Genomic DNA, 13,592 nt, shown 5'->3' with positions numbered 1-13,592 from the left:
ACATYGAAACTCTACCTGCTTTGATTCTTCAAAGAAAATTTTACCTACAGATTAAAAAAAAAAGTAATCTACACCAGTTTAGATTAACAGAGCTGATACTTCAAGTCTACACTGATCAAAAATGGTACTTTGATACATCATTCATAAAAACTATAGATATGTTATTTCTCCCAGGGGAGTGAGGAGAATTAAAGTTAAATAAAGAGAAAACATACCTAGCAAAGGCAGCCAACTACCCAGAAGCTAACATTAAGCTGTTAACTGACAGGGAAGTGTTATTATAGCAGAACTACTTGGGTTTTAAGTTTATTCTTCCTTCTCTTTCAAAATGAACCTCATCTAGCATGCTCAAAACAGCACATTTCCCCTCTTTACTGTCAATAATGCTAAGACAAACAGTTTAATAGTTGTTACAGTTAACAAAAGCTACAAGCATTTCAACTTATGAGCCTTTTCTTAAAAATCAGAACCCAATTTAGTGTTCTACACAAAGTATATGAGCAACTAGAAGTTTCACCAACTACCTTCGCCAGTGCTCCACGTGTAGTTAAAAAAAAAAAAAAGTCAAGTTCCCTTGTAACTACAAGTTAGATTCACGCTGATACCTCTCTAAAATCCAAGATATTCACTGAAACCAACAACAACTCATCAGGCAAAGCATTTCAAAYGCTGCTTCCATGCTTTGAATTTTTAAATTAGATATTATTTCCTCTTGCATCACTACTGCACTGAAAATACATACCCTTGCCMACTGTGCCCTCCAAAGCTTCCTTCCAATCTCTCTATCCAAAATACCTTGTTTTGCTATTAAGCTCCCTTCCTGTAAGGGCTGATATATAGTTCTCTTCCCTACCAACAACCACTTTGCTTCCCTCTTTCCTCAAAGTGCACCAAAAAAAACCAAAACCAAACAAACAAACAAACAAAAAAACCACCCTCAAGAAAGAACACACACTTTAAAAATAAATGATGCATACATTTTAAGTAGAACCAGTATGATTTTTAATACCAAGATTGCCTCCATTTTACCAGGAAGTTAAACTATGCAGTGTTCTGCATTTAAGGGAATCCAGCTGCTTTCATTGAGGAAAAATCATTTATATGGGAGCAGTACATGGAAAAAGATATTTCTATAGGAGAAAGGATTCCACTTTTTTTTTTTTCAGTGCTAAAAAGCAAACATGCATGGAAATCATTTTAGACTAAACAGCTCAAGACACAGCAATAGCACAGGCATTCTTAGAAAAACAGGCACATGCAGGCAAGTTAAATTTTCACTTGCTAAATGAAAGCATCAGAGAACTGTATTTTGCTCTGTGTTAAAAATAACAAATAACACCACCTTAAGCCACCAAGATCAGTTATAACAGTGGTTTAACMCACACAAAACCATGTTATTGAAGAGGAAGACCAAGCTATAAGTCACAGGATGRATAGCAGTTTTGCAGTTTATTCAAGTGGAAGAAGAGACTCCAACTCCTATGGATTTCAGCAGCTTATGCAACAGGTCCTGCAAAGGGAAACTGTCCAAGTCACAAACAGCAGGGCAATATTTTGCTACCTAATTGCCACAAATGCCTGTGAGGAAATCCCTAATGTAAAACAGAGAACAAATATAATAATCTCCCTTTCTCATTTTAAAAGTGTCATGAAAGAAACAATAAATAAAAAATACTGAAGAAAACTAGATTGTTCCCAGATGTTACCATAAAATACTACTGCTGTTCGTTACTGTAGCAAACAATCAGTTGTACTTTTTCAGAGACTGTAACACAGTGTGGCCATTGTAACCTACATCAAACTTGGCAGTCCTCGCAGAAAAAGACTAAAATTTTATTTAATTGGTGAGCTTAATTTTTTTAGTTCTTTTGGTAGGTTGTTTCCTCTCTTGGGGAACAAAGATTTTTATTTCAACAGCTCAACATTCAATTCTCTATTATACTCAATGCTTTGAAAAATGTAGTAGATAAAAGGTATTAAAGTGTATTAAAGTGGTTCTTACAGTAATCAAGGTATAAACTRCCCAAGAAACTCCATATTTGTTCTTGAATAGATCATGCTGAGTACAGCAACACCTCAAATCAAAAGTAGATAATACAGCAGCTTTTCCCAAGTCAACAAGCGTGTGGCTTTGTCCATCTACAAGCTTTTAAATTAGTACTCTGCACAAACAAATCCAAAATTTTCAGAAGGCCTGAAATATACAACCGCATAGAACCAGTATACCTACACAGAAAGAACTTTTGAATACAATTGTTTCTACTACAGTTTTATTCCTTGACAGCTGGAGAAAAAGCAAAAGAACAGTTGTATGCCCACAGAAAATCTCCACACAATATGAATTATTCCAAGCCATTTTGTTTTATTTCTAACGCAAACACACTAATATGCATTCCCTTTTAGCTATGTTCCTCTCTTCCRGAATTAACACACAGATTTATGGGCCAGAAACTGTTTCTGTACTGTTTTGTTAGCTACCAAGAAAATCACTAATTTCTTTCAAAAATTAGCACCTAGTTTAGCATCTTCCAGAGAGATTCTATAAACTTGAGAAGAGCCACTACATGCATAGGTAACCTGTGCCCATCGTTATGGCAGTCAACCTGGAAACTGATAACAAGTAGCAGAGATTTTTTTTTAATCATTCTTTAGTTGGAGTTAAAGAGCAAGAAAAATCAACTGGAGAGAAAGGCATAACTAAAAACCAGAGTTTATTAATAGAGTTATATGCATATATATCAGATGCTTAAGGAAACAACCAGAGACAGCAAAACCAGATGGGGCACTGAAGACAGGTACTCTGAAACTTTTGAATGATGAAGCTACAAGCATCAAATGAAATTAAACTCTCCCACAAGTTGACACATCACAGGTTTGCAACAAGAAGAAAAAACATCATATCTCTACCCCAACTAAGAGGGAAATAATTGCTTCATTTGGTAACAAGAACACGTTCAACCATGTTAAATATGTCAGATGATGAACCTCCTTTCCGATTCTGAGCTATTTGTCTGTAGCAAAAAGAAATTATTTCCAAATAACAAACTTCAAAACATGAACAATTCAGAGACTACGATACCCAGACACACAATTACTTAACTGTCACTACCACCAAATAAACTGTATTTTTATAGCCTACTTTTACCAAACCAATTAAAAAGCTTAATTTAAAGATTAAACAGCAGTCACATACTAAATTAGGTAAAAAACCTAGCTTGGGATTCTATTAATTAAGTCTATTGAACAAGCCCCAAAGTCAATCTTACAGTCTGCCTGCGACATCACATCTGCAGAATTCATTATTAACTTGCTATTCTCACTGTTCCATTCAGAAGTCCAAAGGCACTTCCTTTTTTTTTGTGGCAACGCTCTATAGACTTGATATTTTTGCATCATTAGCATGTATCAGAGCCAATATTATAGGAGAATTTACTCCACCACAGGTCTCATTTTAACAAATATAGCGAACTAACTTGATTTTAGGCTTTTAACTTAATGTTCTAGACAAATTTGTTGCATTTTTGGCTCCAGTCCATCACTTTACACTGTAAATTGTAATTTTAAAATAACTGTAAAACACTAAACAAGACAAACATTTTGTCCAGCATGACTGCCTGAGCTGCGTACTCTAAGAGATGGGACAGAGAAACAGCATACAAATAGAATACTGACATGATTATACCTCTACCTGTCTTCATTGATCAGTAGTTTAATCACACTACACAAGTTCTCCTTCAGAATCCCCAGATTATATCAAATTATTTTATTAATCCTTATACATCTATCTGAACCTTAGAAAAATAGCTACTACGATTCCTAAGATATATGCAATTCTTTTTAGTGTTCTCTGCCAAAAAAGACTTGTGTAGTCTCAGACTACACTCACTTCTAGATTCCTCACTTTTTAGCCTTAGAAGTTTAAAGAGGAAATTTTAAAAGTTACTCATCTGTGGTAAACTTGTTTTTTTCCCCAAACAAGTATCATCAGCTTGACCAAATCCAGTATTCCCTCACTATTTAACTTTTGTCTCTGATGGCAGTGACACCGAACCACCAAGTGTTTAGACGGCCTCTCTTAAGAGGTTTGTCTTCTCAAGTTAACCAAAAACCATCTATTTAGATCTTCAGAGCTTTTAGCAAGCTAGATGATCAAAACTTACGCTGTGAATTTTCAGTGCTACTGCTAAGTAACCTGCAAGCAGCAACAGAACTATAGAATAGTAGAGACATCTTCCTGGGACAAGCTGGGAAGAGCTTGAGTAGCATACTGGTAGCAGACCTATTCACTGAGAAGAAAACTACAAGGTCAGCAGGAGCAGGAAGAGTAAGAGTAACAACTCCGAGGAAGAATCATGTAAATATACTTCCTTTGCTCTCAGGTGCCTCCCTGGACACCCAAGGAGCCTCACTGTCAAAGGAAAGACAAGGCGTTCAATAAACCACCAGTGTTCTCAGGTACATACGTAGAGATCACCACTCCCAAACAGCCGCTGGGCTGCTCAATATACTTGGCAAAAGGAAGGCACAAAAGATCTGGAAAATTGTAGAAATGAAACAGCAGCAAAGGATGCAACGTGTTCATACATGAGAGAAGGAACAAAAGAAAATCTAACAACAAAAAGAGGCTGCAACAGAAATCCAGCATAACACAGATTTATGTCCAAGTAGAAAGCAGTTAAACTCTTGGATAATCTTCAAGCTAACTATTTTTAAAAAATTCATGTACTACAATATGAAAGCAAACAATACCATTCTATATCATTTGGCTTAGGCATATGCAACACGCACACCTCATCCACAAACACCAGGAACTTATAAATAAAACACTATCTTCAGGTTTCCATTTTGGTGCCTTTTCACTCTGCCCCTTCAACTTTCCAATTCCACATTTGAATTGAACTACTTGGAACTTGTGTTGGCATTTTAATCGCATCTTCAATAAGGCAGTCATATTCTCACAGAGCAGTGTTGCCATGCCAATGTTAACATGCCTAAAAATAAGTTAGTTTAAAATAAATGTAAATGACTGTCAAGGAGCTACCGCTCTAAGTGTTATTTCAATGGTATCAACATTCCAATGGAGGAGTAAGTGGGATAGGAACAAGTAGTTGCCTTTTTTTTAAAATCTTTAAAAGTTAATTTTACCATCATAGCATTTATTGTCTTCATGTTTCTCCCCATCCTTTTCTCATTTCAATAATCAATAAAATAAAGCCCAAGAAGCAAAATCAGGTGTGCAATCTATAACCAAGGCACAACTGAATCAACAATCTGAGAGGCAAACTACTTAAGTCACAAGTTGACATGAACAGGGTTGCACATACACCCAAGTATTTTTCATAACTGGAATGACACATTTCTCCATTATCAACTGAAAAGCCATAAAATGATCTCTTAGGAGGGATGTCAAGGCAGAAGACTGATTATCAGAGCAGGAAATGATTTAAGAGTTCAGCTGAAGAACTGAATTGATATGCAATTACAATACGCACTTGACTCGTGAAACCACATATAAAAATATAAGAACGCACCTTTTCATGAAGATTATTTGAAGTGGCTTTTACTTCAGAAACTTGTGGCTTCTTTTATGAAACACTTGAGAAAACAGAAAAGCCTAAAACAGGATCTTTTTATCTTAAAACCCCCCTAAAGAAGAATTTTCACCCCCAAGATCTTTAAAGCTGTGAAAAAGGAACCGTCTCCCACAACATGCTTCTTGAACATTGCTGGAAAGCATTGGAAGAACTCATCTTTGTATCCAAATGGAAATATCATACACAAAKTACACAGAAGAGCTGTAGTTTAAGTAGCAGATGCACAGAAAAAAAAATAGAAGACATTAAAAGCAGAAGACAAATCTGGAGTATACAAGCTACAGGTTCTCACTTGTTAATGTTATCCAAAATCTCTTTTGACAAAAATTCCTTTCAGAAATGCCAAAAGGGTAAGATTCCAGAAGCTGTGGGAGACAAGGAACTAAAATAAATGCTAAAAAATATCATCTCCAAGATGATAGAAGGCAATGGAAGCAGGTACCATTCAATCTGGGAATGGACAACAGAAAGGAAACTGCTCAGATAGGAAACATAGGAAATGCTCTGCATTCTCCTGCAGGAAATTACCTCAACTGGTTCACATTTGCCACCTAAGTTAAATGCTGATCATGTTCAACATTAACTCATTCAAATTTCTCACCATCACCAAYGGTATCAAAAGGACAAACTTTCTTGCTAGGCCGAGCCAGAAAGAGTACAAAGCAAGACAGCTTTGGCCAACAGAAATTCAAAACAGACAGAAGGTATTAAACATGGAGATGGTGAGTTAAGACACTTGCCCTTTTTACTGAGACTGAGTACATTCAGCCAGCCACCTATAACAGAGTGTGCAAAAAGTCTAACATGTACACAGTGTAATACTAATTACTTAAGACATCCTTCTGTGCTCACATTTTGTCCCCTCTTATGCCTAATGAGTAAAAGACTTGAGTCAAGGCCTTATTTACAAAATGATCTCCAGAGGTCCAGTGAGTTCACAAACCAAAATAAAGCATTAGCTTTATTACACACARATAACTATGAAGTACTGCACTGTAGTTTTGTTTAAGTTTCTCATTACTTCTTTCACAAGTGCTTACAATAAATGCTGTGTACTAGTCACATATACACAAATTCACTAAGTTTAAGAAACATACAAAGACTGCTTATGGCACCAAAGCTGACAGAATCCACTGCTTTTACAGGCCCTAATTTTATTTTGACCATGAGACTCAAGAACAAAGCATACAAGGAAACAACAAGCCAGCTTTTCTTTTTGGTTAAGTAACAGTATAAATAAACCACTATGTTCTGTTTTTTTTTTTTTTCTGCCCTGAGCTAAAACTTCACCTGGTTTTGCTTTGATGGTCRCCAGTGGATCTTTGATTTCTTCATTACAAAGCTGAGGTGGAAGAACATCCACTCCTCCAAATGCCATCCAAAGTGGAGTAGGGCAGATTATCCTCAACTGTTCTAATGTTACCTCCTAGACTTGACTGAAGATAGCTTCTCTACTTGATATCATACCTTAAAACAGAAAAGCCTACCTAGCGCAAATAAGTACATTCCTGAATATCCTAAGAATGCATTTAATCAAAACTACGTAGCGTCAGCTTTCCTTTAACAGCAGCCGCTACTAAGCGGCTCCTTCCTTAACTGTTACGATCAGATACTGAACTTGCAACATCCTCAGAAGAGAGGCACATAACTGTTTAATGTACTCTCAYTACACAGCTATAGCTATCCAAGCAGCATTAGTCCTTATTTCCTAATTCCTAAAATTAYATCAACACATCTAACACATTCACCAATATGACTGACACTTAGGCCATCAAACAATTGAAAACTACAAAGAACAGCCACCTCACACAGGCAGAATACATCTATGCTAAAAAAGAAAAGAATAGCATTTGATTCTCTGTAAGGCAGARACAGGCTTCTGCAATATATCTATGCTGGTGCTCTGGATTCTGGCCTGAAGCAAAYGCCTCTGGGGAGGACATATACCTGCCAACGCTCTAGAGGAAAACTCTCAATTTCACTGCTTCTTCCCAATATTGACAACCATGGGCACCAGTTTTACTTTACCCTTCATATATCTGAAATTAACACTGATCACTGACATATTGATTACAAACTGACATTCATACTATATTACTAACAACTGACAGACTACACATTAAAAAATCATTAACGACAACACAGCATGAAATTCAGAGATATGAAATATGTATTAGACTGGTATCTTTTTTTCTTTTTGTGTGTTGGCTTTTAAGTGTGTACACATAAGAGCGCAATGAACAAAAGGAAAACAATTACTCACACCGAGAACCAAAAACTATGACAGAAGCCAATCCAAAGAGCCAAGATTACAAGGCTGTCCATTAAAATTCTACTGTCATTTAAAAAAAAAAAAAATCCTTCAAAAGTACATAAGCACTTGATCAGCATAAAAGGATCAAAATAATCACTGTACCAAGCTAACAGCAACATATCCTTCCAAGAAACATTGCCTTTACTTCTTTGTGTGACTACTATAGGTCACTTCGGCAGTTTTTATATAGGATTACTGTGCTTTAGAACAGTATTTCTAGAAGGCAGTAATGTAACACTGAATATTTTGAGGAGGTCAAGTAATATGATACATAGCTTGTCCCTCCAGGTCAGTGGGGTTCAAGTCTTGCTAATGTCAGTAGTAACCAAAAGGTGTTGACATCAGACAGCTGTTCTGTGACCTCGGAGGAATGGGCTTGTATTCTCAGTCCAGTTTTTCCTGGACAGGTATCCCTACCTTCAAGTACAACCAAATCTTCACTGAGRCTGTCAAGGCTCAGGAGTAAGGAGCAACTTTCTCCATCTTCAAGGAGAACTGGACCTTTTAAGTGGAATAAAATTAAGGTACTTGTCCGGGTCAAGGCTACATTACAACACTGACAACAGAGCAAGGAATTTAATTCTATCAACTCAGCATTTTCTGCAGCACTGTCTTATTTTCAGACAACAAAACTGTTCAAATCATTGTTCCTCTACAGAACAAATAGCATTCACAGACTAAAGGTGGATCATCTAATTTGCATCTTAACACGTGTACTACCTTAAGGAACAAAAGAAAATCAGAAATATCTCACTGCTGCTGGAACTACATCCTTTGGTTTCACACACAGGACCCTCTTTCCCTTTAACTCCAGAAAATACTGTAYTGTTACCTTTATTGGGAGTTTACTAGTTCTAAAGAAGCTACACTACACAGACTTGAATTTCTTCTTTATGTTGCTCACTGCACAATTKCAGAGCTGTTTGCATTTAAATTTCACTCCATAAGTTACCAAATATAAATGTGCAAGAGTTACATAAGGCCAAGATCTCTAAGAATTAAGGGATCCTGAGACATTTTCCCCTTCTTACCTGAAAATTATGTTTTACTTCCGATTGAAATTAGTTCAAGCATAACTCAAGAAGGTTCAATACGCAGTAGAAAACAAATTCTCATCTGGAGAAACATCTCACTCAATGGTATATTTGATTCTTTCAAACAAAAAAAAGAGGGGGGGAAGCCCACCATCACCCACCTAAAAGGATGCTTAGACTCATAAGCACTGTGCATAAAACTGCTAGGGCTGTGACCTCCCCAAACTTACTCCATTAATAGCTGCATAACTGTGCTTAGCCAGGATTTTCAGAATCAGCCCATGGCTCTAGTTAGGAGACATCTCTTGTCCTGTACCACCAAAGTGACAGGGCTTGGGTTTTGAGGATTTTTTTTCTGTTTAGACTAATACATATGATATTTTAACTTTAAAAAAAAAGTTTTTTTCACAGATTAAAACTCAACCAGCTCACCCTTTTGTTTTCCTCCCTAAAGTATCAATATACATCCATGTCTGCTTGCTTACAAACTATTGATATTTTAATAATTATGTAGCATTTTTAACATTGCTAGCTTGTGTCAGTTGCTCATCTCAAGAAGACAGTAATATTGCCCTATAGAAAAGAAACAACAGTTCTGGSTACTGAATGCACTCAGAACACAACCTCTTCTATTATTATTACTAGTTCTTTTCTTGCTGAATATCCTACAATAGAAAAAGCAAATACAGAAAGGTAGTGGGACTACAACGTAGTAAAGAATAGTCCTATGAAGAAACAGTTTACCTCGTATTACTCCCTACAGGTGCTGTTCTGAAGACTTTAACAGGATTTCAATATTTAAGGAAGAACTGGTTTAAAAAAACTTCATGTTTTCTGGGAAGTACTTATACATAGAGACAACAGTTGCCAGGTGAGCTGAATAAGCACACACTTAAGTATCATATAGGTTGTAATTTGATCTTTCCTTCAATTTAACTCAAGAAAACTGATTTCTATTRTAGTTACACTGTAAGATCTAACAATACATACTGTTAACATTTCTAAGAAATTATGTTTTAAGATTTATACATCAGCACACAAGCAATTACTCAAAACACACAAGATAAATTGAAAACACTAAAGGTTTTGTAACTAGAGCTAGATATTAGGTCAAATACTGCAGCAGTTCTTACTCAGGCAGAATATCCTCATGAGGCAAAGGAAGTTTTGCCACAGCAAAGAAGGGCCATTTGATCATTTTCACAACAAGGCCAGTTTAAAAAAAAAAAAAAAAAAGTCACCCAAGCACACTATTCAAGAAAAATCTTTTCAACCTGATAGTCATTTTATACACCTGCAGGAGAGAAGCTTCATCCAAAATCAGCTGTTGAGGCTTCTGCAGCCTACTCTTAGAGAGATATAATAGGATGACTACTTAAATGAGCRATAAATATCCCAGATATTAGGAATATTTTCTATTAGGAATGTTTTCTATAACTTTAAAAAAAATTGACTTCTATCTTCATTCTTACAACATCTGAAAACCTGTATTTTTTTTCTTTCCAAAGGAAAATGCAAAGAGGGAAGGCATACTAAGACAAATGTAAATATAAGCACACAAATATAACCAATAAGCTTTTCTGAGTAATCTTTACATTGAGTGCCTAGCTTTGGCATATGCTCATGTAGATACAAAAAGCATACATATTCCAAGGTCATTTTTGTTTTGTAGATTCTGGAAAGACACATGATGAACCTGGGATTTGCATCTTCCATCATAAAAAAATCTATATTTGAATACTGGTTACAAGCTAACCTGATGAAATAGCTTGGTACACTCAGATACAAGTTATAKAGAGAGAGCAGAAAGAGGAAAAAGAAGCAGTCCACTAAATATACCTATCTCCTATTCACTGAGAAACACTCAAGTACAATTTCAATCAGACGTTACCCAAATAATAAAGACCTCGTTTTTTACCTCGGGGCACAACGTGTCGTTAATCTAAACTAAAACCTGTTCACTGGGCTGGAACCCACGGCCTGGGCGTACCTGGCAAAGCGGGGAGGCGATAGGGGTTCGCGGCCGGGCCGCGCACGCCCGCGCCCAGGGCAGGTACAGCGCGCGCCTGCCGGGTAACTTCACAGCGACCGGGACACAGGGCAAGGAGGCGGCGGCGAGGGCGGAGGAAGCGGCGCTCGCCGCCCGGCCCGACGCTGCTTGCGCAGCTCAGGCGGGCCCAGCTGCCGCGCACGGCCGTGCCGCTCGGCTCCGCAGCGCAGGGGAGCCCCGGCTGGCGGCGCGGGGAGGTTTCYATGCATCCTGGTGCATGCGGGGAGTCTAAGGCAGCGACAAGCGGCAGCACAGGCGATGGGGGGAGCGCAGCCCTGACGAAGAGGAGGAAGGGGGGGATGCCCGAAGGCGCAGCCAGGCTGGGGGAGGGGGCCGAGCCCTGCCCCCCTCTCTCTCCGGCACTTGGGCGAGCGAGGAAGCTGGGGCTCCCCCTCTCTCTCAAGTGAGCCCTGTGCAGCCTTCAAGGAGGCCGGGGGGGGGGAGAGGGAGGAGGAGGGGAAATGCTGCAATGTAGCACCAGGCAGGCGGGGAAGGAGCAAACCCGCCCGCCGGGGCCTCAACGCGAGCCCCCGCGCCGCGCTGCCAACCGCCGCCAAGGGCCCCGCAGCCTCCAACCGCCCTGCAAGAGGCTTCAACGGCCGCGGCGCGAGCTGCCGCCAACGGCCCCGCAGCCTCCAACCGCCACCAACGGCCCTGCAAGAGCCTTCAACGGCCGCGGCGCGAGCTGCCGCCAACGGCCCCGCAGAGCCTCCAACCACCGCACCGCGCTGCCAACCGCCGCCAACGGCTCCGCAGAGCCTCCAACCGCCACCAACAGTCCCGCAGAGCCTCCAACCATCGCGGCGTGAGCCGCCGCCAACGGCCGCGGGGAATCCCGCAGCCCGGCGGTACCTGCCGAGGCGGGGGCAGAAGGGAAGGCAAGGCGCAGCGGCGACACCCACCTTTCACCACCCTGTCCGTCGTCGATAACTTGGGATCAATGGCCTTGTGCTCCGACATGTCCGGCGGCCGGGGAGGCGGCAGGGCTCTCCCTCGCGCAGGGCAGGCACGGCGCTGAGGCGGCGGCGGCCGCTGCTGCAGTCCGGGGCTCCGGCTCCTCCGCTCTGGCCAAAGTTACCGTGTCCCGCTGCCGTTCGTTCTGCCGCGCTCAGCTTTCCTCCTTCTTCGTCTTCCTCCACCCCCGTCCTCCTCCAGTTAATTATTTCTTGCTTTCAATCACGCCACTAGATTGTTTCGAATCGCTCGCTTTCCCCTCCAGCAATAAAAAGGAAAAAATAACAACGACGTCAACAAACAGCTGTTAAAAAAGCGGCAGCGATTAAAAAAAAAAAAAAAAAAAAAAAAAGATAAAAGATAAAAAAATAAACGCCGGAGCAGTCAGCCACCACCGGGTTGCAAGCGCAGCAGCTCTGCGCTTCCTTCCTCCGCGGCGCAGCGCCGGCTGCTCCGGCTCCTCCTCGCGGCCGCCGCACTGGCCCAGGCTCCGTCCCGCCTCCCCGCCGCGGGCTCGGCTCGGCTCGGCTCTCCTCGCCTCTCCTCTCGCCTCCCCCCGCTCGCAGCGGCACCAGCCCCGGCCCCGCCGCGCTGCACACGCTCCGCTGCGCGGCGCAGCCCCCTCCTCGCGCCGCCGCCCGGGCCCGCCCTCGCCGCGCRCCGCCCCCTTCCCGACGCACCATTGGCTGTCGCCGAGCTGCCAATCACTGTCAGGTAGCGGTCTCCCCTCTCCCCCCCCCCAGGTGGGGGCTGCGCCCTGGGGCTCCCATGGCGCCGCGAAGACAGAGGAGGGGACCCAGGCCTCCCCCCCCACCAAAATAAAAAATAATCTGCGTAAATAACGTCCCCGGGCTACAGGGAGCCCCTTCCCTCCTCGCGGGAGGCGCTCAGTGTGCAAAGTGGGGTGCGGTGGGGAGCGCAGGGGGTCCCCCCGCCCGGGGCATGTTTGCACACCAGGAGCTCGCGAAGTTGCAGCCGTCCCGGCTTCGTGGCTGGTTTCCAGAACAGGGCCAAGCTGCTCCAGCTCAATTTAGCACCACGAGAGGTTTGTTGAAGGGGCATGGGGCACCTGTGTGTGTGGCCAGGGCTGCTGAGCAGCCCCAGTGCAAACAGCAGCAAATCACAGCACCTCACCCAGCTCCCCATGTCCCTGTGAAAGCACAACCATGATCTCTGCTTTGGGTTGTCTGACGTTTTGAAGGGGCCACTTTCACCCTGGCCACAAGGAGAGCTCAGATCTGCCATACTCTACAGCTGCATACCTTCAGTTTATTTGAAGGGCCCYGACAGAACTGCCCTGTGCCCTCCACAAGCGAGCATACGAACCCTAGCTCAACACTGAGATGCCTACGCACTGTGGTAATGCAAAGACATAGAATAAAGCTAGTGCTCAAGCAGAGTATCCAAAAAAACTCCACAGCCAACATCCAAGTATGTCCAAGACTCCTTGTATCCGGAATACTTAACTGAGGTGCCAAGTACCCTGAAGATAGAGGACAGAATCGTCCCTCGTCCGTGCTGCTGGGAGCGCTGTTCGGCGCACTGGCTGCTTGGACAGGGGAGGAGAAGCAACACGTAAGGAATGCAGCGCGGCCGGTCACTGCAGGTTATTGTGGGCGCCTTGTGGGCCACGGCTTCATGAGACG

At 41.9% G+C, this 13,592-nt stretch overlaps 1 protein-coding gene across 2 annotated transcripts in view; it reads right to left on the bottom strand.

Moving 5' to 3' along the window:
• The window catches only part of PPP3CA (protein phosphatase 3 catalytic subunit alpha), a 158,080-nt gene extending 145,804 nt beyond the window's left edge, over positions 1–12,276 (bottom strand). For both annotated transcript variants that reach the window (XM_026050887.1, XM_026050888.1), the window contains exon 1: positions 11,895–12,276. In XM_026050887.1, coding sequence (XP_025906672.1) covers positions 11,895–11,952 — 58 coding nt within the window. In that variant the 5' untranslated portion in view covers positions 11,953–12,276. The remainder of the gene's footprint in view (positions 1–11,894) is intronic.
• Between the last annotated feature and the right edge of the window lie 1,316 nt (positions 12,277–13,592).

The sequence above is a fragment of the Nothoprocta perdicaria genome, unplaced genomic scaffold, assembly GCF_003342845.1.
Source record: "Nothoprocta perdicaria isolate Ctin4 unplaced genomic scaffold, notPer1 scaffold_71, whole genome shotgun sequence".
Classification (NCBI taxonomy): Eukaryota; Metazoa; Chordata; class Aves; order Tinamiformes; family Tinamidae; genus Nothoprocta; species Nothoprocta perdicaria.
This window is presented reverse-complemented; position numbering and strand designations above follow the sequence as displayed.